This window comes from Centroberyx affinis, unplaced genomic scaffold (assembly GCF_046629955.1).
Source record: "Centroberyx affinis isolate AG114_WGS23_722 - 3 ecotype Tasmania unplaced genomic scaffold, CSIRO-AGI_Caff_v1 ptg001641l_1, whole genome shotgun sequence".
NCBI classification, from domain to species: Eukaryota; Metazoa; Chordata; class Actinopteri; order Beryciformes; family Berycidae; genus Centroberyx; species Centroberyx affinis.
In genome coordinates, this window is record NW_027280075.1 from 123,417 (window position 1) to 150,461 (window position 27,045).

The window sequence follows — 27,045 nt, forward strand, 5'->3', positions numbered from 1 at the left end:
TACCAGCTCTACAACAAAAACAAAATGTGTGGTTGTGGTTCTCATGATCTTTTATTTCACCATTCATACTAAGTCACTTCCTTCACATAACACCTTTGTGATTTCTTCAGAGTCTGATGGCACAGATATATCTAATATCTCTGCTAGTAATATAAACTGCCTGTTTTCTATGACCAGTGAAACCTACTGTGCATTCATACCCTGCACTCTTGCTGACAGATTCATGGCTCTTACATTTCTCTATCAATGTTGACACCTTGCTCATTCCTACAATTTAACAGCTGTGAGAATTAAGCAAGGCCTTGGTTCTGATGGGTTTTCCCCTCTAACGTTGCCCTACAGTGAATCAAGAGCCAAAGCTACTGCCTCTGCCACCTGTTTGCCTTACAAATGCTATTCAAATTGAAGCTGATTATTTAAACTTTTCCAAGAAAGTGTGTGTTCTGCAACTTGACCTTTTTACTATATGTTCCTCAACATCATATAACACTGTAGCTCATTTTAGACTGTCTGGTCTCATAAACCAATTAATAATTGGTAATAATAATTGACATTTCAAACAGGAATATTACTCTGGAAATCTAGGCTTATGAGAAAACATTTCCTGGATGTTCATAAGTCTTACAGGATGACTCGGGCAGGAAATGAGCACAAAATGCAACCCCGGGTATTTCTGCCTCGCCTCGTCTGTTCTGCAACGGGCTCAACACTTCTCGGGAATAAGTGATGACTGTCGAGTCCACGAGCGCGAGCGCTGAACGTGATTTACCTCACGATCCGAATACTTTGCGGGAGTTATCAAATCTGGCAACCCAAACAACAGCCAAGTTCAACGTAAGAGGCACGCCCGTCAACACGTCTCTGTGCCAATCAGCAGCTGCTTTTCTGGGTGTCAAACCAATGAGCTACGAAGAGGGCGGGGCTTGCATGCTGTTGCTAGGGTAGGGCCGTGATGGCTTCTGCGCTGCACAGCCAATCAAGACGCACCTCGCCGCTACACCGCCTGATTGTTGGCTGAGACAGGCGCTGACGGACCGCCCACAGGCTTTTCTCATTGGACAAAACAGCGATCACTCAATTCCTGAGTTTTAGTTATGTGCTGTTGATATTACTGTAGTTTGGAGTCACCAAGACTCAGAACTGAATATAGACGCACATATCGGTCTAAACCAGTTTTAATTTTCATTCCATTACAGCGTTATTTTATGACTTGTACATTTGTGTAAATAGATTTTTTTTTCTATTTTTTATAACAAGACAACAAGATGGAACTTAATTCTCTTTTAATTCTGCTGGAGGCTGCAGAGTACTTGGAAAGAAGAGACAGAGGTATTTCACGCCAGATTGCCAAGTTGACAGGCTTTCTGATCATATTTTTTCATAATTAGAGAATCGAAACTGTAAATGTTGTACCCGGTGTAAAGTTTTAACGGGCTCTGCCATAGTGCAGATATGATGTCACTTTATAGACAATGGGACACTAGGCGATGGATGCAAACTGGACTCACCAGCCATAAAATGTCACAGAAAAAAACTTAAGTTGTCAGCTATTATTTGAAGTATCGTATCTGTAGCTGTATCATTTCTAAGGAAGGCATAAACAGAATGAAGTGTTTTTCTACTTGCCCTATGGAAACGAGTAAAGCCATCTGCTGTTTACTAGAGTGACATTGAAAATATTACCCATCATCATAATGACAGATACTCATAAATGATCATGTAACATTAACAATTGATCTAGCTAGGGTATCTGGCTTTACTCAAGCCTAGTCTATATTGGGAGCGATTACACTGATGATTGACCGATCACGTATTTTTCTCCCGTAATGACACACATGACATTTGACAGTTATCGTGTTTTACCATTCGCCAAATGCCTGATTCACAGCTGTAGCCTATATATTTCCCTGCAAACACTACAAGAAATTAACACTCATTTCTTTTTCTTTTTTTTTTGTTTGCTTTGTCAATAGAGGCAGAACACGGCTATGCGTCTGTTTTACCGTACAATAGCGACTTTTCCAGAAAGAAAACGAAAGCCTCGCCAATTTCCAGAAAAACTCAGAACAATAGGTAAATATAATTCTTCTTCTTATCGCCATTGCCCGGCATAGACATGGCTACAGCTGAACAGAGCCTGTTTTTTTCCCCCACCGCCACCCCATTCATGCACCCTGCCATCTTTCTGCTGGGCTTGGCTCTGTTTTGGTCTCTTATAAACACTGCCACGCGTACACTGTCAACTCTGCTGCTCCCACTCTCTCTTTCAGACACCTAACCCTCCCCGCCGTGAAAAACAGCCTGCATGCTGCTCTCTTTACATGCCGCCATTCTCACGCACTTATTCCCACCATTGGAAAAAAGAACTTTGAAATGTCTTTGTGTGTGTGCGTGTGTGTGTGCGTGTGTGTGTGTGTCTGCAGCGCCAGCGTCTTGCCTGACTTTAAAAGTATACCGTGACAGTTTAAAGTCGGGAGCCCCCCTGATAGACCCAGTTTAGACCACAGACCCCTATTTCATGCAGGTTTTCACCTAGCGACCCCCCATCTGAGAGTCTTGTTGTTTGTCTGTCTCGTGCAGGTGAGGAGACAGTACAGAGAGTGAAACCTCTAATCATATAGTCCTTGGTTTTCACTCTCTGTCAGCGAAACCGTATAACGAATGAAATTAAACTGTCCCTCGCGTTGTTTTGGACCCCCTGGAACTCCCTTACTGATCCCTTGAGGTCCCCAGGACCTTAGCTTGGGAACCACCGTCCTTTACAGTGTTTGTCACATCCAGACAAGGAGGCTACAACGCAAATTGTTAGACTTGTAAGTGGGACAGGCCAGTGTTTTGCACAGAAATGCTTGAGGGGAAAGAAGGTGTAGCTGCAGTAGCCTATCACATATCTACTAGTTAAGGTTGTTTTTTTTTCATGCTGTTGTTTTTGCCAGAAACATTTACATGATATATCATGCTCAGTCACTCCTTGTGCCCAGCTCCATTTCCAAGCATGTCAACAACAAAAATTAAATATATTCCTATAGTATATGTTTAGGGACACACAGTGTGTAATTCCTGCAGAGGCTTATAGTTTTGCTGTGACATTTGTATAGTGTCCTTCTAAAATGTACTAAATTGTTACTGTAGTTTGGTTTCACAGATGAGAATGCAGCCCCTTCCACATTCCTTTGATACTATCATTGATAGGCTGACAGAACTGTTTGTGTGTGTGTGTGTGTGTGTGTGTGTGTGTGTGTGTATGTGTGTGTGTGTAGGGAGGGGTGTATGGGGATGTGGCAGGTGGGTGTGGTGGCTGACAGAGACCTTAACATTCATTGCCCTACAGACCAAACCCCTGGGCTTTATGGAAGGTCTGTGGGCCTTAACCTGGCTGATCTGGATTTCCCTCCTTTTTCTTTTCTTTTTTCTTTTTTTCACTAACGTCCCATTACAGTGCAGTAGCCTACAGATTCCCCCTATTCGCTCTATACTCTCCTATACTCGCAGGCGCAGAACATCAGCAGGAAAACGTAAGGATACTGTAGAGTACGCTGAAATAAAAACTGATGTTCTTTAACTGGAACAGCAATGCTATTTTCAGTTAAACAGAATTTAGCTGTTACTTATAAACTTATAAACATATATACAGTGCTTTGCTTTGTAGAGTCCAAAACTGACTTAACATTTGATATGATGATCCAATCTGCAAATTAAATTGGAAAATATGTTTTGATTATGTTGCAATATGTAGGGCATGTGAAAGAGAGCGGTTGGCAGCCTGTTTCTGCAGACAGAGAGAAGAAACCCTGGTGGAGTTTCCTTGTTTACTGGTCGGCTGTTGTTAAAGCAGAACTCCTCTGAAAGACTTCGCTCTGTTAAAAAGCGCAGCCAGTGTCAGCCAGTGAGACCTGGAATTGTATTAACAACGGTTATTACACGCTCACCTCTCTGGCACAGCAAATATGACATTAGAAAAACAAATAACTTATACAACACTTTTTTGTGTCCCCTGAAATCCTTTGTGCTTTGCAGAGAGTGTGTGACGAAGACGTCATGCATGGGGAAACGTAGATGTCATGAGGAAGAAGCTCTGCCAGTTTTCATCCATTACACCCCATATAAAAGTTGATGTAAGGGTAATTTCCAGCCCACTGCTGTCCTGACTTTGCACAGTTTTACAGCCTCTGATCATCAATACTCAGTTTATGACTTGAGGCCACTGAGTCATTTGCATGACACACCGACCCTTTACATAACATGTAAAGATGTGTGCATTAATCTGCTGTTATTACAGGTCTGTGCGCAGGTCCTTCCTGCACGAGCTGTCGTACAATTTCCTGGTCGAGCCCTATGCTTTGCCTGTGACGTTTCCCCAATTTGGGCATGTTTGACTGGGACAACTTCCTTCCTGATGCAGCTAGATAAAGCGCTTCTCGTCTGCTTTGTCGGCCTTTTAAAAAGGGGAGTTGCCAGGTTGCGTCGGGCCACTGGTCCACGCAAAGTCCCACGGTCCTTCTGGGTCGATTTGGTGCAGATGCGGCGTGATCTAGATGCACTGATGATGCCGACTCGGGGTAGCGGTCTTCGCCTCCTCCGCCGTTAACTGTGACCCTTTTCGTGCAGCTTTTTCGAGCTGCGGTCCAGAAGCCTCAGCCTCCTCGGCACAGCTGTGGGAACCGCTGCTTCGCGAGCACAAGGGCTCTCAAAGACGGGGAAAATCTGAAAAGGGTTGTTGTCAGTCTGGCCCTTTGTTGTTTCTGTTTTGGTTTTTATTGCCTTGGTATCCATGACGGTCTCAGTGTCTGACATGAACAGAGGGTTTGTTCAGATGGACTGCGGTGCCCTCGCTGCTCCCAGTCGCAGATCATAATAGGCCTCTCCTCGGAAAAGCCCACGTGCTGCGGAATTCTGCAGCGTCGAGGCCTCCAGACGTCTGAGTGTGTTTTTACTCATGTCAGTGCTGCTGTTCACTCAGCATGCAGCAACAACAGCAGTGCGCGCGTGCTGTTTGTGTGTGTGTGTGTGTGTAAGGGAGGGGGGGGGTTTAGTGTCACGTATCCTGCTCTCTCTGTGGGCCATTTTTGCCCTCTGTTGACAGCACTCTGGCAGATGTCACACAGACACGTCCACGGAAAGGGATTTTGTTTTGCACCCTTATTCAGAGTTTTGAGTAAAAATACATGAGATGAGCAGCACTGTCAGGTTACAATAGAACGCGAATGGTCCCTCTGTTTTGTATTTATTTCGGGAAACGTATCAACCTCTGTGATATATTTTAGTCCATGCGACGAGGTCGGCAGAGTGATGCAGGCCCGTGTCGTCAGTATTTTTCTTAAGCGCTGCCAAGCATGTGTTTCCTGGCAAAAAATAATCACTCTCCATTTTTGCACAGTTGTCATGTAAACCTCTTGGACAGAGAGTCTGTGTCTCTGTTGCTCTCTCTCCACTAGGACGAGATCAACCTTCTGCATGCAAATCAACACTGCAGTCTTTGACATTTTGGGATGCACTAGAATCCTATCAAGTGCGTATTTGTGTTGTTTTCACCGTGAAGCTGCGTTTCAGCAATTAACCAGTGAATATGCAGTAATAACCGAGATTGAGGCGGTCGTGGAGTGTTTTAATAAGGCAGGGCTTTACAGGCGAGACTGTACTGTTAAAGTATTCAAAGCCCCAGAGCCACCTATAGCTGAAGGAAAGGGAATACGGGGAAAAGAATTGGGCCCTCCTTTGATCTCTCAACACACTTTTTCCCCCTCCAATACAAATGTCATTCAGCTCTACTGCTTCCTGGCATATCCTTCCATACTTTTCGCTTTCATCTGTCCTGCATTTAAACCAAAACACTCACTAACCAAGCCATTCACCTTGGGGATTTTTCGGTGCATCTCACCCTCACTTTCACTTTGTATTCCTCTCCAGTTCCTCTTGCCATGTGCTAGGAAGGCCGTGTCGTCGTTTGACAGTATCTCAGCACTTGTTGCCCTGGCACTCATCCATGTCTTTTGTTTATTTGCCCTTTCAGGTCGTCGCACAACGAGCTGGAGAAACACAGGTAAGGAGACAGCCGAGGTGCTTTGACCCAGTTTATTTGTTTCCCTGCCCATCTCTTGTATCTTGTCTTGTTGGTGTGCGTGTCTCGCCCCGCACAGTGACTGGGACTCTGACTCCCTAATGTACTAGGTGAAGGGGTGACGGCTGCAGGTAAACGATATATTCCTCTAAATCAAAAGCGCCAGAACCGCAGTCCGCACCGAGTTTGCCGTCAAAGTGTTTCCTCAATCTCATTTTAGAGCCAGAGATTTGATCAATGAATTCCTCGTGTTTGAAAACAGATGAAAAGCTGATTTCAAAGAGTGCCTTCATGTTGATTAGATCTGTCTCCATTTCATGGATGAAACTCGTTACCTTGTATGGCGAGGGAATCCTGTCAGTAATGTGATAATCCTGCACAGACTGACGGCGGGGATGGAGGGGGGTGGGGAGGGGTGGGGGGTTTGGCGAATCTGGCCTCGCGTGTCACTTCTCCTCACTGAGAAGCCCACAGTACCCACGCCCAGTGCTTCCACGCTGCTCCCAGCATGCACCTTGCTCACACTCGCCAGAGCTCGCAAACACAGTTTTTTCCCTCCCTCCGGGGTACAGCAGCGCTCAGCCAGCGGTGATGTGATACCCTCGCTCATTAAAGGCGCAGACGTCTGTTTTGACTCCGCCAAACAGGCAAGTGACATCACAGATCCAAAGGGGTCTCCAGTCAGGAAGCAGGGCCCCGCTTTGAATCCGCCGCCTTTGTACAACAAAGCCTTGTTTCTTAAGAGAAGAGGGTTTGGTGGAAGTAGAAAAAAACGGTTTGTGAATTATTTTTGGTACTTCTTCGCTTCATGGTCGGCCCCCCTCTCTCACTCCAACTGCTCTCACTGATTCTTAAAAAAAAATGTCCGCCGGAGAGGATTTAGGAAACGGCTGATGTGGCTGTCAGCGCGTTAGTCGGGCCTGGAATGGGTGTGTGTATGTGTGCGTGACACACTGTCACTCACGTTGAGAGCTTTGGGTTTGCCAGTCACATGCCTGGGAGTGAGTAATCGACATCTGTAGTGCAGTGAAGAACAAGTAAAGACATATCCCTCCCTGACCTGACGGAGGAGCTGACGCTGATTATGCCGCGGCTGTTGAGACACAAGTGTTACCTCATGTCCGCTGGGTGTGGTTACCAACGTAATGACGTCCAGTCACACTGAGAAATGCAAGTGCCGGTAAAGTGTTCCATAATCACCTTGCTCACTTCCCGTGTAATCACCATGACCACAAAGAGGTTATTTTTTGACATAGCGTAACTTACAGTATTGTGATGTTAGAAAAAAAGCTGCTACTTCTCCTTCTGGCCCACTGATTTATGGCTGCAGCTGTAAGAGCATAAATAAATAAATTCAGATTCAAAAACAGAGCGCTGCTGTTCCATGGTGGGTCAAATGCAGGGTAGTTTGAATATTCTGCAACATCACGCATTTCCCATGCCACAGTGCACCATAGGGGACAAACCCTGGCTGACAAAATGAATCATTATTTCAGTTTTAAGAGATAATTTAGACCTGTCATATTCTTCCTTGTTTCTTTCCATGACTGTTTTGTTGCCCATCTAGGGGAGAGTAGGCCGTACCTGTCTGTAATGACAGGCCCTGCAGTATCTTTGCGATCCATTGCAACATAATGCCTGCTGATTTAATCCCTGTCTGGACCTGTGTCCTCAAATTACACGGTTATTATTGTAGCATACAGGTGTTAAAGGTTGAGATGGTGAGGTTTCCAGGTTTTAGCACGAATACCAATTCATGTCCTGGTCGCCTTTGCAGCGTGGGTAGTTAATTGTTGTACTGTGTGTGTGTGTGTGTGTGTGTGTGTGTGTGTGCAGTGTATTATGCCTTGTTCCTGTTACTGATATGCTACTCATGAGAAAGCCAGCAGTTTATTTTTGAATCCGTCTTTAGCTAAGGAACGTTGCAGATGCTTGATTAATCCAACGTTTTCAATTCCCCGGGGTTGAACTCAGTCTGCTGCTGATCCCCGCCTGCATGCGATGCAAGAAAACCAAGAGTCCTCAGCTGTCCCGGTTCAACCAGTTTAATGAGTGTATGCCCAGTTCAGAGCATAGCATCCACTCAGAGCTTCAGCCCTCGTTAATCTGCAGCAGGCCCAGTATCAGTTCCAAAAGCTCAACCTCCCTCACGCCCTCAGACGCCACTCTGGGGAGGCGCTGCTTTTTTTAGCCCTGAGTCACCCTCTTTGTTTGGTCATGTGTTGTTTTGGTTGGTTCACGCTGGTACAGCACAGACTGCCCACAGCCATCCTTGTAAGTTCACGAGGTAGCCAAGGTGCCGCTTGATTTTCTTCCCTGGTTTAGACCCGGGGGCAATGCAGCATTTATTGTGAATACTTGAAACAGCGTAGGGAGTGGTTCATCTATTTGATGTTGCACAATCCTCTCCACTTTCAAGGGAGTGCAAGTGTCAGGGAGGATAAAGCAAGCAATCTCAAGTACTCAAAATATTTGTGACTGCATCTGTCAAGTTTTCCCTGTTTCTCCATTCCCAGGCTGCATGGCTACTGGTCATGCTGGGTGTCTCTCAGTAGCTCGTGCGACCGACTGCTGTCTTGGCTGCTATACAGGATTGGCCATGTTGGTGTCCTGTTATCAGAATGAGGCATCTGGATGGGTGACAGCAGCGTGACCACGGGGTCGTCTGTCCCGACGCAACCTGGTTATCTGCTGGAGACTGTGTGCAGCCATGACAGCGCTGTGCAGACCGTCTCTAGAGTGACTCTGCTGTTTTTTTGGGTTTTTTTCCCTTCTCATTACATTCACCAGAGTGTCACAGGCCTCCGCTGCTGAGAATCAGCATGACATTTCTCTGAAACCACATGCTACGTGGTTGGTCTTCAATGGCATCGCTTCCTTCCCATTTCTGACTTCAACCGCTCTTGATCACGCTTATGACGACTTGTCCATGCCACCAGTTTCCTTTTCTGGCAACACCGTATACGAAACTACAGTTGTGTTTTTTTTTCCCCATTATCACACCTGTTTACTGGAAATCTGAACCCAGCCTCATAGGGTTGAGTATCTGGTATGTTTGCTTTCCTCAATTGAGAAAGGATTTACAAACCTATTTTTATCTCTCTAGCCACAGACGCCACCCATGCCAGCCCGGTGTTCTTGGTTTCATTTCTGAGATCACAGATAATTACGGTCATCGGAGTGTTTTGAAAGGACGGCTTCCAAAAAAATTGCATCCAAGAAATGTCTTCATCAATCTCTCATAAGCTAGTTTGTTGTGATAGTGAACATATAAAGCTATGGAGCATAGTTGTGCCTTGTGTGTTAGATTGCCCAGTCAGAACATTCTGGCAGCCAGAAATGAAAGTATTTTTTTGACAGAATTGAAAAGAACAAAAAATCCCTGCAAATATCACACAGAGATTTAATAACAAAACATGCAAGTGTACATTCAAACTTACAAAAGGTGTTTGAGATTAAAATGAAAACTATGGTTTATATCTCCAACAGATCCCAGTGCAGATAATGTACAGCAACTGTGCAACACCTATTTAAATTCACATGCACTTCATGGACATGGGAGCAGGCCCTTGGGTTTGTCACGGTCTAATCTTCTCTCTAATTAAATGTATTATCCCGGGGTCCTGTACTCCCTACTGTGATGAATGACTTATTTGGCTTTGAGAAACTCTTCCCCCCCTGCCCCGAGTGAAGCTCTCCTCTCTGTGTGCGGAGGCCGGGCCGGGCAGCGGCAGCACCTCGCTGAGCTCTATGAGTTATGGCAGTGGGACGGGGGGTGGGGTGGTGGGGGGGGTGACCTGTTACTTCACCTCCCTGCCTCCTCGTCTTTGTCTCCCTCTTTCTCCAGAGACCACATCTGTTTTTTTTCTGTTATCTTTTTTTCTCTCCTGATTTTGGCTCTCCCTCTTGCCCCCTGAAAGTATCTGAGTCAGCAGAAACCTGAGGAAATGAGGAGGAGGAGAGCAGAGCACTCCCCCCCCCTTCTCACAGAAGGGCCTTTTTCACTCCTTGCTGGTTGTTCTGCCAAAACTCGTTTTTGCCCCCTTTCTCCTCTGTTGAGGTATGGGGCTTCTTTTGTGACTGCAAATTCCTGGCTTGCCCCAAAACGTTCTGTTTGCTTCAGACGGAGACGGACAATGTTATATGAAAGATAACATAATGGGCCGGTTTATCTTCTGGCTTTTCTTATGTAAGCGTAAGCTGCACAACCATTATGGATGCAGCTCAGGTTAAGGTCATATGTCTTTATCCTACTTTTAAAAACCACAAAGTTCATTCACGGCAGTATATAAGTGGAATGAACAATTTGAAGAGTTTTATGACATTTACGCCTCTTACTGCCAGCTGTATAGGCCAGGTGTGACAAGTTTCTTTATCTTCTTTCCAAATCTAGTGATCTAGTGTATTGTGGCGTTCACATGCTGCCGTGCCTGCACATGGCTTTTGCACTTACCTTGTTCACAAGACACTCCACATGTCTGCGGTGACTTATGAGTCATGGATTGTTTCATATGGGCGGCTTACATTTCAGACTAATGATCTATTGTATGTGGTCCCATGTAGGCCGTGTAAGTAATTTGTTTTAAATGTATGAATGCACACATGAAACAGGTGAATGTGCACTTACAGTTAGAAGTGATACAGTAATACAAACAGTTACTGAAGTTGGCAGATATTGGCTACGGACAATCTGAAGTGAAACTGCAGTGCTGAAAAGCAGAAGCTGTAAGGGGACAAAGAGTATGAAATAGGCTACAGCTGGACTGTAGAAAGGGTCACAGAGAGAGGTCACTTGTGGAATTTCTCTGCTCCGAGGTCAGTGGGTGTTGAGAGCTGTTTGGCTCAGACAGGTCAAGCCCGGCCGTGGTCCCAGACCGGCCGCTCATATGGTATCTATTGAAGACTGTGTGTTTGCATAATCGTCATGGCTGCACATGGTGTGTGTACTGAATAAATGTTGTGTCTTTGGGTGTGTGTGTATGCTCATGTATGTGGAGATGTTTGAGTGTGTGACTCTGCACAGTGCAGGCCTACATCTCAGTGAGAACATTCCCTCCTCCGTCTCAGGTGCCGCTGCTGCAGGGCACTGCGCACCACTTTTCTGTGTCAGTAAATCATGTTCGCTGCCGCAAAGCAGCTGATGCCATAAAAATACCTAAAAACATAGGACACATTCTAACACAAACTGCACAGATACCTTTGGAAGTGTGCAAGGGCCAAGAAAAATAATAGATTGAACAGAAAAGGAGGAGAGCCGGGAGGGAACGGGTGAAGAAAGACAGGACGAGGCAATGACCGTGCCATGGTTGTGGCCTCAGCGCCGTGCGCCTGTGGAGGAGGTGGAGAAATTCTTCAGCATTGCTGGAGGGAGGGACGGGGCGGCTGTGTAGGACGTGGCTGCTCTGTGTGCCGAGCAAGCAGCCTGAAAATCAGGTCAGCGGAGCACGCACACATACGCTGGAATGTTGAGTTAAGTAAGAGAGGCGGTTTAGGGGGAGAGCGTGTGGGTGGATGGGGGTCACAAAAGCAGCATGCCGTTTATTACTAGAATGCTCTGCAGCCACATCGCCATTCGCTGCTGCTTGCATTTTTGGCAAGCATGCAGTCACAAGTGAATATTTGATGGCTGTTATTGTGCATTGATACTGTATATCAAACTCAGTAAGAGTTGTTGGTCGGTTCTGCTTTCCTTTCTCCTTTATTCAATCTAGTTTATTTATTGTATACTGTAAAATCTCCTTTAGGAATAAATACCTTTAGTGCCAGCATGGAAGCTTCTCCCATGCCATACCTCGTGTTAATCATTGACAAGGATTCAGTATGAAACCAGAGCTGCCCTATTTTACCAGGTCCCCATGTCAGGGGAATGTGTTTATTGAGCTTGCTGAACTTGTCTCTGCTAGTCTGTCCAACATTTGCAGATGTAGATTTCAATTTACTCCTTATTTACCAAAGACATACATGCAGTGGAGGGCAGTTAATGGTCAGGACTGTCATTTTCACATTGTGTTGAAACAACACAACTACACCAGGGAAACCTTTCCTTATTCCCTCTCATTCTCCTCTTTAAATTGCATTCAACATCTGTTTTTCAGTTAACGCAGATGTAGGCTGACTACGTCGAGGGAAGAATTTTGTAATGATCCGTGCCTATTTTTTGCTCAGGGGATTGTTTCAGTTTTGGAAAAAATCAAATGAATCTAATTCCAAGGCATTCCCCTAACACGCCCAATGGAAATTCCAGTTTGCTATGTGGAAATACTACCAAGGAGTGAACAACAAACCACTTCATTTGGTTGTTTCCTGTTGTTTAATCACCGCTGAAGTATGCAGCTTTTTGTTTTGCTTTAGCAGCCTAATCCTACAAGTAGCGAGGAGACTACGCCCCTCCCTCCCTCCGTCTACAATGTTGTTGTGGTATACTGATCCAAGTTTCTGTTTGCAGCTTGCGTGTGAGAGCAGAGTCATGTGAGACCGAGCTCCTTGTTCCTGCCGTCAGGAGAATGTGTTTATGGGGGACTTGTATCCGTCTGTCTCGCCTCACAGTTGTCACTGCACACAAATGCTGCCAGTGGGTGTGGCATCCTCGATGACAGAAAACAAATACAGTTTGTCCCAGACGAGTGACATTTCGTATCAGCATGATAACAGTCTCTCACGTCCCTCCATCTCTCTCTGTTCTCTCGCTCGTCTCGGTGGCGTGGGCAGCGTGTCATACCACTCTTCCAGTTTCACATGAGCTGGTTCAGCGCCTTCTTATTTTTCTGCCCTCGTGTTTTTACAAGACGGCACATCAGATATCCCCTCTCTTCTTAAATGTAAACATGTGCAGGGCAGGGCTAGAGGGTGACAGGGAGACTGATGAGGGACTGCTGAAAGGCCTTGTGTGTGTGTGTGTGTGTGTGTTGTGTTTGTCTGCTGGCCCCGGGCAGGGTCTCCGTCCCCCCCCCCTCCCTCCGTTCCTCTTGCCCCACTTCAAGCTTCCCTCCATCTGCCTTGTATTCTCCAGGAACCTGCCAGCCAGATGTGGAGCCACTCCACTGGCAACCCCAAATTCCACCACCTCACCATGGTGATACACACACGCAACACAGCCCCCACTTTCACTTCACGTAACAGAGTGGGGCTGTAAACAGACGACCCGGGCCAAATGTAGATATTTTTTTCTTAGGCTTCAGTGTACAATCGGTTTCCCACAAGTTTGGACCAACATTGAAGGACTGATGCTTTAAGAAGAGTTTTGTTTCAAAATGAATGAAAAGGTGATATTACATTTATTGATTGATAGCACAACATAAACAAACAATATGGTACTTTTTAAGGGATAGTAGGGAACTTAAGTCCATGTTTGACAAAATGATAACACTTGTTGAGAACACTAACAGACTGGATCCCCTTTATTTTAGAGACATTGAATGATGACCATCCAAATGCATCAATAGCATTTTGGAATTAAATCCTTCAAATATTCTTTGGATGACCTGCCGGGTTCATCATTTGAGTTGGCAAAGAGGGCTGGATGTGCTGACATTATCTTGAAGTGCCAGAATCCCTGCCTAAAGCTGTTTGTATAGACTAGGCAATGCTTTTCTCTGTTTTCCATGCCTATGTCTTATGGGCTGGAGTCAAAACAAGACCAGGGGCATGGCATGTTTTTTTCCTCTATCCAAAGGTGACTAACCACATTAGCTCCGGGAGTGAGAAGAAACATTGCAGTGGTGTTTCTGATGACCTCTGACCCTAGTTTAGCGGGCTTGGCTCTGCGCCAGACGAGCCACTCTGTCCTGTGCATATGGGCCAAGGAATGCACTCGGTTGCAGCAAGCTCATTAAACAGCGCAGTGAGTGAAGGGTGAAGGCCCTGTGTTTGCACTGGTTCTCCTTCTCAGGCCCTGCCGCTCTTTGTGTGCTCATGTAGTCCTGGTCCCAGTGTGCTGGGAGGCACTGGGTCCTGGGTGACGCTGTCAAGGCCTGTCACTAGGCCAGTGTGTGAACCAGTCCGTTGAAGACCCTGTAAAACTGGCTGTGGTCTTTCACCCCTTTCCTCCTCTGGTGCAGCATACATTAATATGCTCCATTATGCATCAATCACACACAAGAGGTGCAGCTGGCCTTTGCCTTTAGGAAATCCCTCATTTCTCTTGCAGCAAAACAAGATAATTCATGGTTGTTCTCCTTCCAATGCCCAAAGTGTGAGCAGATCTGTGGGAACAGTCTAGTCTATACCCAGTAACCTTGGAGCACAAGTCAGCAGTTTGAATATCTTGTTCCAGTTTCAGCGAGATGCAGTTTTTCTGAGGAAAAAGTTGCCTTTCCTCAGTCATTACTTTGTTTTGGCACTGGGCCCCTAACAGAGAGGGGAGAAGGGGGGAAGGGAGGGGCAGAGATCAGACACAAACCATCCCGTGGTATTTTGCACGTGAGAATGGTCAGGTGGTCATTTCCTTCTGGACATGACTCCACTACAAATAGAGCACTACAAAGAGCAATTTTACTGCCTTTATTCTGTTATTTAATCCTCAAATGTAGAGCAGTTATAGCCCAATTAAATTTTATTTTATAGAGTTGAGTCACAAAAGCTTACAATTCTACAATTGAATGATGATGTTCTAAAATTGATTTGGGCATATGTAAGTGCTCTTGTTTGCTTGCTAAAATGAGAGAAACAACATTGAATTGTAACAGTTTCAGAATGGGATCATTGGGTTTTTTCAAATATTGTATCCCACCATTATTGCCTGCATTTTACAATGAAATCTTGACTTTTACAGTATGTGTCTGAAATTGGTTTGACACCCACGACTGAGTACAACAACAGGAATCTCTTTTAGCCTTGTTCTTGAATACAAACGCCTATGTGGCACCACACCAATATTGCCACACTATGACACTATTCATGACAAGAATATTAAAGACTGCTCTATTTTCAACCCAGACAAATTGGAAAATTTGTGATTGATTCAGAACCATGTGGATCAGGAACAGTGTGGACCGTCTCCCTTCTTTCAAGTACACAGTATTCCTGTCCCGTCCGGTGCCGCGCTTTGCATAGCTGTTTCAGGCGATCTGATAAACATTGCGTGACCAGGGCTTTGGCTCAGGAATAACAAACGTGAGCGAGGGAGGGTCTGCCCTGCTCCAGGTCCGCTGCGCTCTTGAGGAAAAATAGCGAGTGTGTCTCGCGGCGGGAGAGCACGTGCTGCTGGGAGGGAGCTGTCAGGGACACACTGCCAGGTTTCTAGAGCGAGGCGTTTAACCAGGCAGGAGAACAACAGGTCCAGTCTTATTGATATGCATCAGGCGGATGAAGCGTTTGTTAGACAGTCACAATTACAGTTGAAGAAAGGATAGGTTAAGAAAGCCTATCTTAATGCCATCGCATTAAGTACATGGGTCGTGAGGTGCGAGGCTCTGCCAAGACCTGCTGAAACTTTAGTGACAAGAAATGGACTGGAGTGAATTGTTGCCAACACTAAGAGGGTGAGCTAGTTTGATTTGAAGCTAAAAGGTGGAGGAGTTAGGATGTAGAGACAGGAATGCACCAATTTAGAAGCAGTATTACTGTTACTTTACCTAGAAATGCCAAATAATGCAGACATTCATTTTATTTTTAAACTCTCAATGCTGTGGTGAATGTAGGCCTACATCTATGCCCATTTCTATCCTATGTGTGCTGGCTAAATGTGCGTTTAACATACAGGTGGGGACTCTGATGAATAAATAAGTAAAAAATCCAGAGTTATAGGGGGAGGTGGGTAGCCAGGCAGGGTATTTTGGGGAACGCCTTGTTTTTGTTTTTCATCACAAGAGAGGGAGAGAGAGAGAGAGAGAGAGGGGTGCAAGATGGTCGCCCATTGGCTCAAGTTACCCTTGGATGATGTGTATGGAGCGCTGCCTGGTGCAGCTGAGCACACTGTGCTCAAAGAGCCCTTTTTTCAACCAAGGGGAAAGTCATCCACTCGATCGGACCCCACTCCCTTCCAAAAAACACCCCCCCCCCCCCCGTCCCCACAGACCCCTAGCTCCTTCCTGCCCGCTTCCCCCTGGCCCGTGTCCAACTGCTTCATGTGGCTGGGACTGGGGCAGGTTGGAGGTGGGCCCCCACCCCTGTCCTCAGAAGACACTTGTTCTCCAGCGGGGTGAGGGTGTGTTGGTGTTGGCAGGGTGGAGTAGAGGGTTGGAGGGGGGTTCAGAGGAGGAGGGGGGGTGGATCGCCCCCTGGGAGAAGTGGGAATAAAGGACTGGAGCACTTTCACACGCCCCTCTTTGGGAATGCCTGCCCGCACCTGTAGAGAGGTGGAAAGGGCTTGAAGTTTGTTTTCTTTTTTAGGTAAAATCCTGTGCATTTTTTCCATAGCTTCAATTAAATCCCCCAAAATGAAAGATGTGATTATAATTGAGGGCAGTGGATAATTATTTTTGGTCCCTGAGAGAAGATGTCTTCTCCTGTCTGGCTGCCCACAGGCCATCTCCGGGCTTGGCTGACCTCTAAAGGAAACAGACGGGGCTGGTGAGAGGGTCTCACTTTCCCTGAAAACACAGGCGACGCCCTTCCGTAAAAAACGAAACAGGGAAAAGGCTTGTATGTGTGTACTATAGTCTCATGTGTGCTCGCGCTGCAGCCAGCCCCGGAGAGCTTCATTTCTGTGATTAGGTTGTTTTGTGATTGCAGCGATGGCCAGTGGAGGCCTTGTATTGTTGAAGTTTGTTTACCGTTCAGCTGGAGTTAGCCAAGGGAACGGGAGGAAAGGGGGAAGGCTAGCTTGGAACAAAGAAATGCTTCATGCACTAGCTTGACTAATGGAGGATTGAAAGGCCTTTATGAACAAATTTGAATGGACCAAGGAGAGAAAGGGAGGTAATCTACTGATATAAATTTTGCGAATAAAAGTAGTCCATTGAAATCATATACAATATCCGCAAGAAGTCATTGTATGTCCACACAGAGATGAACTTGAGCTTTGTCATTGCTATCAGTGAATTGAACGCCCAAGTGCTGGATGTAGCTAGCTGTTTACTTGTGGATCCGGGGTTGTTGGCCTTTTGGGCTTTGGCATGGATGCAGGGTTTTCTGGGCCCGTGGTTTCTGTCTTGACTCCAGTCAACAGAGCGACAACAGCAGATGATGAACTGCCATGGCCGTCATTTTGGTCTGCGATGACTTTGGCCCGCGATGACTGCGGGTTAAGGATTCTCCCTTACATTAGTGGTCGCCGTTTCTCACTGAAATCATACACAAGGCCTGTGGGAAGTCAACCGAACAGCAGAGATGGAGGGTGGATGGCGGTGCTGCATTAATATCGAGGTCAGTGTGTCATACTATGGCACCCTGCATATGGATTTAGCTGCAGGCGGGTGCGTTGGATGCATGCGTGTGTATTGGAAAAGATCAAACAACCAAAACCTGATTCCGCAGCCAGCGAAACAAAAAACTGTCAGGCCTAGATAAATATCATTATCCCTCAAATCTGTTTGCTATACTATATATGTTGGTCTGTACAGATCTATTCTAAAGGGAGTGTCTGCTGTGTGTGTGCATACGACAGCATACCTTCTCACATTACCAGAGCTTTATCTTCATCCATGACTGGTCCTAAATGGCCGGCCTGTACTCTGCCGGTGCAGCTTGTCACTGGGAGGACGTTTGATGTTTGACTAGCCTTTCCAGTCGCCCTTTCAAATTCGTCCTCGGCTGTCCTGTTAGCGCCATGAAACCAGTCTCTTTCTGTACAATTATATAATATGACAGAAAGCGCACTACCAGAGCTGCCTCTGCTCTCTGCGAGTGTGCGTGTGTGACCTTTGAGCGCGAGCGAATATGTGTGTTACACGTGGGTGTTCAATGAGGATAGGATAGCCCATGTTGATGAGGCAAGATGTAAATGTTGGGGCGCTTACATAACATGCTGTACTCTGCCTTTTGTCATGCATGAGTGGGTTTTGCATTGCAGATGGACAAGGATGTGATCCCACATAGGGATTTGAAAGTGGTTTGCCGGGGGGCCTCCGCGAGCCTCGAGCATGTTTAGCGAGACCCTGCTCCCCACTCGACCCTTTGAACAGACTTCTCATGGTCAAGCCCACAACCAGAACTGAAACCAAACCCGCAGCATCTGCAGCATCAACCCAATCACATCCAGCATATATCAGTAGTCAGTCTGCTAGTGTAGGTGCCTTCCCACTCTTCTGCTGGTGGATGTTTGCTGACTCACCCTGTGCTTGTGTGTTTGCAGACGTGCCAAACTGAGGCTGTACTTGGAGCAGCTGAAGAAGCTGGTGCCTTTGGGTCCAGACAGCACTAGACACACCACACTGAGCCTGCTGAAAAGGGCCAAGATGCACATCAAGGTACTGCAAAACACAGGACTTCCTCAGCGTTGTTAAAAATGCCACTGAACCATGCCACATTCACACATTGTTTATTTGGTTTCTGTTACAACCTAATTGTTCGTATCAGTTTGGATAAGTTGGCTTTTCCAGAACCGTGACCCCTAAACCATCCACTAATATGTAGCCTAGGGTAATACTACTGACCAAGTGCTTGTAGATTCCTCCAAGCCTAGCTGAGCTCCTCAGGAAGTATGTGGAACTGGTCTTCCCTCCGCTGCCAAGCACAAGCTCCATCTCTCTTGTTTCTTTTTGATCTCTGTTCCTCTCCCTCGCTCTCTTCCAGTGGCATAATGTTCTCTAATCTTTCAATCGGAGCTGTTAGAGGCTGGCGTGCGAGAGGAACCATTTCCAAGACTGAGAGAAAAAACGCTCATGCTCAAACAAATGATAAGTCAACAAAGTGAAATATGGAACAGAGGGGGGGCAGCACATTTGGCTGATCTTCAGATATGTGGTAGGAGATAATTGGATTTGGGGTTTGCTTTAGGCCACCTCCTCCTCTATGGTTCATTAACTGTTGCAGCTCATGTCGACCAAGTGACACGTGAGATACTGTCGAGAAAAAGTATGCAGCAGGGCCGTTAAAAAAAAAGAAAAGAAGATCTTACTTCAAACCTTGAAGGAAGGGCTTATGAGCTTAGAACAAGGATGTCAGCGCGATATCATTTAGCTTTCTGATGCTTTCACACATAATGAATGTTAACTTTGTCTTGCAAAAGATGAAATGTAAATGCGGTAGAGTTTAGGACATTCTGTACTGCTGTTGCTGCATACAGGCAGCTGAGACAGTGTGGTCGGTGGAAAATCCAGACGTAGCGCGTTTTAACCCTTCATTTCCTGTTTATCATACATATCCTCCACTCAGACAGTCGACACTAATTCTTGTTATTGTGGTGTTTCTTCTTTTATCACATCCCCGGGGGCCTTGGGTATTAGACTTTGCATTGATTCGCCACTAAAAACCTTTGTATGCAAAAAAAAAAAAGGTTGCAAACCCATTCTCATGTTGAGTATGCTTTTCATAAATGTCACTTTGTGGGGAAAGGGGTGTGTGCACATCCTCTTTATGCATATGCATCAGTTATATTATAGGAAGATTATTTTCTTTACTCTATACTAAAATGACCGAATGACCCCTGATCTCTCTCACAGTCTTTTTGGCCACTTTGGCCACCCATCCCATGTTGAAAGTCTTTGTTGTAATTTACGCTCTTTCACAACTTTAGTTGAGGTGTGACTGGTAGCTGATGGTGAACAGTGCTGCTTTTCCCAAGCTGTCATTTCCATGTGACCCAGTAACAGCATCTGTATGACTTGAATCCAAATTCAAGCAAATGTAACAAAGTATCCTTTAATACTAGGCCTACTACTACTACTACTACTACTACTACTTCTACTACTACTGCTACTACTATTGCTACTACTACTACTACTACTACTAAGAAGAAGAAGAACGCTGCATTTATAAATCAAAATTGTATCGTATTTCACACAGGTTTGATTCAAATTATGTGTGTATGTGAGAGAGAGGGAGAGAAAAAAGAAAGAGGTTGATCTTTGGGTCAAACAAACATTATTATTGACTCCAGGCGTTTGTGTGTGTGTGTGTGTGTGTGTGTGTGTGTGCGTGCAGAAGCTGGAGGAGCAAGACAGGAAGGCTTTAAACGTGAAGGAGCAGCTGCAGAGAGAGCACCGCTACCTCAAACGCCGCCTGGAGCAGCTCTCCGTGTCGGGAGCCGTGGAGCGCATCCGCACTGACAGCATGGGCTCCACCATCTCCACCGACTCCGAGCAAGGTACTGTAGAGCAGCAGCGCCGTAGACTGAGGCTTCAACTGACACTAATACGGGGATTATCACACAGTAGAACCTCATTTATCCCAATTCCAGACATTTTAACTACAGTATATTCTATTATGTGTGTGCAGTTATTTGAATTTCCTCATTGGTGGCCACAGGACCATCCATGCAGGACTTTCTGTAAACCATTTGTATGTGAATGTCATACTATTTTAGGATAGAGTATCAGAACATTTCACTAATTTGAACTACCTCAGTTGCAGTGCAAGACTACTGTGCCGTGTGTGTGCAGTTCTGTCCACTAGTAAGGGCATTGACCTTGGCTTTAAAGCTAAGGCACTGACTTACATGAAATGTAGATCAATATTGTATATTGTTCACAGCTTCAGAGAGAATCTGAGTCAGTGTGGGCCCTTGAACTCTGCTGCTTTATCACTGACCCATACCATGGCTACTGAGAGAACACACTCACATTTAATGTAGATCAATATTGGCCAAGGCATGGCTCCGACTAGCCTTGACCCCCTACAGTGTCAGGCCTGATGTTGTTTCTGAGAAAATCCATGCACATTTGTCATGCATTCATCAGCCCAAGTGCCTTACTAGGCCGACCTCCTAAATGTGTTTCGCTTCCCCTGCCTGCAAATCAGTGTTCAACACTGTTAGTGCTTTCATCTACATGTAAATCCGGCCCGAGCTGTGCTGCTGTTTGCGTTGCTCTTGCTGTCCACTCATAAACTCGGGGCCACACTGTGACCCAAGTGTGAAATCACACAATGCTTAGACCAAGCCTTGTTTGCAGGTGATGCCCCAGCCCAAAGGTCAAGTGTTGAGAGATTCCAGCTAAAGCTCAGCTCATCTACTGACCGTGGGCGATTTTGTGTCAGTATGGCCCACTGTATTTATTTTGTGCAGCCCATCTTGTGAAGATGCCACCACAACTCTGATAAAGGCCAAATGTAGCAAATTTACAGTATTTAGCATCTTACTGTAATGCTCATAATCTCATTGGCTCAGCAGGCAAAAGCTCTAACTTTTGTTGCCATTGTAGGTTTGCATCCAGCTCATTACCTTTGTCACATGTCACCCTCCTCCGTCACTCTCCCCTAATACCCAATGCCACAGAAATGCCATAAAATAAAATGCTAAAACACTACCGCTGGTTTTATTTGAATGACATTATCCTGACACTCCAGCCAATCTTATGAGGCCTGAGGTGTGTCTGTGGCTCGCCAGTGTGTCATGGGCCCCCTGAAATCCTTAGTTAGGACAGTTATGTTTACTAATCCTGGATGTGGTAAACACACACATGCAGTTGTTTATCAATGGAGGGGGATTAGCAGAGGGAGCACAAAGATCCGCCTGTTTGCTCAGAGTTAATGGCTGTCTAAATCCTGGTTTAATCCACAGGCACAGCGAGCTCCCCAGCGTACATGCCCAGAGTTTGGCACAAATAAACTTTTAACATTGTTTCCCCCCACTCTCTCTCTCTCTCTCTCTCTCTCTCTCTCTCTCTTGTCTGTCTGTCTCTGAATAGCGGGAATAATCTTGTGTGTTTGGTTGTGTTTGTGTGCAGAGGTGGACATCGAGGGCATGGAGTTCACCCCCGGCGAGGTGGACAGCGTGAGCGACGGTGAAGAGGAGGACCACTACAGCCTCCAGAGCAGCTCCAGCGACGCCAGCTACACAGCCACACATTCCCACAGACTGCAGCCGCACCACTGCTAGTTGCTACGGCCATGTCCCTCCCCGATCCAGCTCTGATCCTTCCCCGTGCTTCCCCCCCTGCCTCCCCACCCCCGAAACATTCGCATTCACCAACGCCGCCCACTACCTATATCAGGTCAGCCCAAAATGGCGGTACCCCCCCCCCCCCGGCCCCGGCTTTCCAGGAAGCAGATGGGGTTAAATTCCGCTCGAGCCTTCCTGACCCCTCCCTCCTAGACCACTGACCCTACCTCACCCTACTGTATCCTGCCTAAACCTGCCCCTCCTGACGCACCCTGCCCTCCCACTGTCCACACAACCCCTACCTAGTGTTGCCGCAGGCTCAGAGAGAGCAGAGGAGAGTATGTGGTTTTATTGGGGACTTCTGTGGTGTGGTGGACAGCTTTGACTTGTTAATGTGTGAGAAAGAAACAACAAGAGAGGCCAGTATCAAAATATAAGTTATCTCCATATGGCAATACACGGCATTGAGACGAAACACATACAATGCTTTGCACCATCAGCTTCTGATGGAAAGGGTAAAGCACTTTGTTTTGGGATATATGCAACATTGGGACCTCGACAGTTTTATCTACATCATATATTCCCTGTATACACAAATACCATCTACAGGGGCAGCTTTTGTAGATGTCCCCCATGCAGTTAACCTGCATCTACCCTGCATTAGTACTGCAGATAATTAATTATTCAGTAGAATCAAATTAGTGCAACACAAAACTCTAGTGTCTAGTCACCTTTGTCATTTCTGACCACTGAAAAAGCGGCAAAACATAACTCTTCCAAACAGTTCTTTTTGAGGATTCTGCCACAGTGCAGCAGTACTTTTGCAAGCATGCAATAAGAAGTTTCACGTTTACAATGGCTATGTGGTATGTGGCCCTTTGTTACCAAATGTGCCGCAGTTGTGGCGAGAGACAAAATGAATCACTGACAAAGTTCCAGAGCTGAAATGGAGAAGAAAGAATGTATATATATGTACAGTTACTGTCCACAGCCTCATGTCTCCCTCCGGTTGGGTTGCCTAACCACTACTCCACACTACTGACCACTACACTATACCACCCTATGGTGTGGATGGACTACTATCACACATGAAAAGGAGTTGCCTCAGAACTAAAACTCTATCTTCCAGAAAAAAAAGTTCAAATGGAGCCCCAGGATTGAAATCTTGTTTTACTTTTCAGTAGCGAATTGATGTAGCAATAAACATAGGAAGCTACTGCTTTCTCCAAGTGTTTAACTGATTCTGGCGGGTTGGTCGAGGACCGTGAGGTAATATGGGAGACTTTTTCCTTCACTTTTTTTTTTTTTTACCATGCTGTAGAAGGCAGGTGGGTGTGTACAGAGAGTGGACCCGCAGAAAAGGGCTATGCCTTTTTCTTTTTCACTACTGGGTCCTTCTCTTTGCTCACAGTGCCATCTACCCCAGATTCGCATTTCTCCAAAGCTCTGTTACTTTTTCAAGGCGCATTCATGTGTGTCTGCATTTGAATTTTCTGTCCTCATTAACAAGTCAAAGCTGTAGAAGTGGAAAAAAAAAATTAAAACGAAAGAAAAAAAGGCCAGCTCTAATGATTTGCTCTCTGTAGAGGCGTTTGTTTTAGCTATCAAAACTAATCACATACAGTAGTACTTTCATTTCTATAACTCAAGGCTAATGACCTTATTTTCTCTCTGCTATCTGTTACTTATTTCTGGAGCTTCTGGGCATTGCTAAAGACCGATGTAATAGAGTCCTATGGGTCAACTATAAACTAACCTGTCTGTAACGCAATGCACAATAGTCACTATTGACGGAAGAGGCATTTCTGTTGCTCTCTGACCATTTAATAATCATTAGGCCTCGAGTCTTTGGCGGTCTTTAGAGCTTGGCATCCCAACACTTCAAAAAGGGCCAGTCCACAATGGCAGGTCTGACCAAAAAAAAAAAAAAGACAAAAGACTTAAAAGAAAAAAAACCTGCATACAAAAAAAAAACAGCTACTTGTCACTGAAAGTGATATTAGCCAGTGTAGTCTATATTTCTTCTATTAAATTTTGTATTATATTTTCCTAAATGTTCTCTTGTAATGAAAAGACAAAAAAGAAGAGTATATCTATATATGAGAGACAGACAGACAGGAGGCCAGGCTTGTTGAAGGGAGAGTGGGGGCAGGGGAGCTAATACACTGGCCCCTCTCCCATGGGTGACTCTCCTGCTGTCATTCTGTGCCTTGGTGAGCCTTGGTGACTGTTGTCATGCTCCCCCCCAACCTCCCCGCTCCCCGCTCCCCCCCCTCCCCCGCATCCCTACTCAGGTCGTCGCCCCGCCACACACTCCCACCCCCCCTCCTCCCCATCCCCCCCAAACACACTCTTATCCTCCCTGCACTTCTCTGGAGGAGCTGAATGCTTTGATTTCAAACCCTCTCCCATGCCAAAACGGTGACGTTAGCTCTTCCGCGAGCAAAAAAGGGGGCGCATGTGAAGAACTCATAAAAGCCTCCCTCGGCCTCTACTGAGAAGCCCGTCGTGTCACCCTGTCCAGGCACTCCCCACCCTCTTTTTTGACGCCCGCCTGTCCACCCGCCCGCCTGCCATCGCAGCCTCTTGTCACGAAAACCACACACACTGGTAAAAAAACTCCCATGGCAGCTTCCAGTCGCCCCGAAACGGTCACCATCGGGGTTCAGACTTTTCTGGACTTGAAGCTTGTTTTATCTTGTTTTCGTCATGACTAGTTCTCTGTTATTGTATGTTGACAATGTGTTTGTTTTGAGACGTAAAGCAGGGAGCCGCCGGGAGAGGAGCGATAAAAGAATAATCCAATCGATGGCAGCTTAAGGTGTTCTCCTCCTTCCTCCCGGTGGCCCTTCCCAAATAAAGTGTTAAAAAAACTAATCTTCCCCCATCGATCAGGGGATCTCTTGAGACACAGCAATATTACCATCTTGTGCTTTCTGAGAGAGGGTGGGCGGGCAGGGTTGTTGTTTGTTTTTGTTTTTTTTAAAGATAAGCAGGTGGTTTTTGCTTTTGACTCTGTGGTGCATTTTGGTGACCAACTCTTTTTGACTTTTGTTTTGATGAATTTTACCTCCTATCTGCACTCTCTCCATACACTGCAGGAGGGCAAAAAACAACCAGAGATAAAGTTCTTGATAAAGCTGTTTTTTTTTGTTTTCCATCAAGAGTTTACATTCATGTCAAGAGATTTGTACATGACTGTTGGTAGCAAAAATGTCCTTTTTCAGTTTGTTGGTCAAATGAACAACTGAGTAAACATGTTAATGGAAAATAAGAAATTCTCTTGCACAGAACCTCCCAGCAGAAAAGTGAGAGATGAGGACAAAATGAATGGGACGAGTTGAGGGCCAGATATGAGATTATAATTTTTCAATGACATCATTTAAAAACGTACATAGCACACGTTCAGAATGAGTGGTTTCTGAGATTGTGGGTGGCGGCATACAGTATATTTGACTGCTGGATAGTGCTTATGGAATTTCTTTTAATGATGTGCCTTGGAAAAAATTACTTTCTTAAAAGCCAGAGATTGTACCGATTGATGAAGATTGTGAAGTCAGTCACAGTTTGGAGATGCTGTTGAACCCTCAGATTTGCACTAATTGTAAACACCTGGAGAGGGGACAGAAGACATTACCGGTCCCATTCCTCTCTCTCGTTGCAAAGAAAAAGGTTCACATTTGTCTCGAGAGGCTGATGGGGCTCCTCAACAAACTCCTCCTATTAACATCAAAGCATAATTTAAACCTTAAGAGTCATCTGAGAGACGAGGGCTCGGCACAGTTGTTGACTTGAGAGAAAGTGCAGATGAGGTTCGATACTTGCTTTCTTGTTACTGTTGCGCAGAGATTTACTTAAGTGTGTGGGTTTTCTAAGAGCACAACAGCACAGTGTGATGCTAAGGGAAGTCAGCAGCCAGGCAGGGCCTAAGAGAGATGGGGGCTGTGTGGGGTGAAATAAGGTTGAGGCGCAGACCAAGGAAAAGCCTGTACAGAGTGCAGGGGAGAGGAGGAAAAGTCTGCGCACACACACAAGAACACTCAGAAACCCAGAGCGAGCCAGTCCTGTCCCGGGTCCTCCCAAGTATTGGTGCTTATACACACACTGACTTCCATGAAATATTATTCCTGCCAAATAAATAGTCACTTTGATCTTCTATACCCTCCATGCAGAATGATTAAGGAAGGGTTCCTATGTAATTCCAGATGAATAGCTTTAACAACGAACGAATTGTAGATTTTAGGCGAGCATCCCCCTTTCCAGACCCCAGCCCCTTTGTCTTTTCTCCTTTATTTTCTGTCTTTTCTGTCTGTGCAGCGTCACGATTGATGCTCTGGAGTTTGAGTTGTCTTGTTTTCCAGAGTTTTCAGGCTTTTCAGGTGGAGCGTCCCACTTGCGTATGGTTTAGCATGCAGACCCGGGGGTGGGGGTGGGGGCGGGGGCGGGGGCGGGCGGGCAGGTGTGCTTGGCATAGTAGTTGGGCTAACATACTGTGTGTAGTAGGGAGAGTTCTGTGCCAGAGACCTGTGAATATGTCCCTTTTAGCGGATGTGTAATATGCATTCAGAAGATGTGTTATATAAGTTCTTTTTTTTTGTTTTGTGTGTGTGAGTGCGCGTACACGAGTACCTGGTGCTGGCTACATTTTAGCAAACACTTGAAGGTATTGTGTATTCTCTCATTGTAATATAATTAAAATGTTTTATACATAAGGTTGTTGTGGCCTCATTATTGCCTGTAAAGTGTCTGTAAAAAACAAAAAGTGGTTTAGGAGACATATGGATATTACATACAATATACTGTTATATTACATGCTGAATATGAAGGCAAGTGTGTTACTCTGTGACAAGCCATAACTGAACAAAGCAACAAGCTTGAGCAGATTGCCTGGGACTTCCTGTTGTTTGGTTTTGCAACTGTAAAACAATGACATCTGCAGTCTGGAATATTAACCAGTTTTCAGGTTTCCTCTCAATTGCGAGACTTAATCTTCTGCCTCCGTTATACCAGAAAAAAGTAAACCACCAAAAATCACCAAAGAGGCGTAATCAAATCATAAATATCACAT

At 45.7% G+C, this 27,045-nt stretch overlaps 1 protein-coding gene across 1 annotated transcript; it reads left to right on the plus strand.

Annotated features, from left to right (window-relative positions):
• Positions 1 to 1,119: 1,119 nt before the first annotated feature.
• On the plus strand, positions 1,120 to 26,737 carry mxd4 (MAX dimerization protein 4). The gene is made up of 6 exons (XM_071528247.1): positions 1,120 to 1,329; positions 1,974 to 2,073; positions 6,011 to 6,040; positions 18,291 to 18,405; positions 20,081 to 20,243; positions 21,823 to 26,737. The coding sequence occupies exons 1-6, from the start codon at positions 1,266 to 1,268 to the stop codon at positions 21,972 to 21,974; spliced, it is 624 nt and encodes a 207-aa protein (XP_071384348.1). The 5' UTR covers positions 1,120 to 1,265; the 3' UTR covers positions 21,975 to 26,737.
• The last annotated feature ends 308 nt before the right edge of the window (positions 26,738 to 27,045 follow it).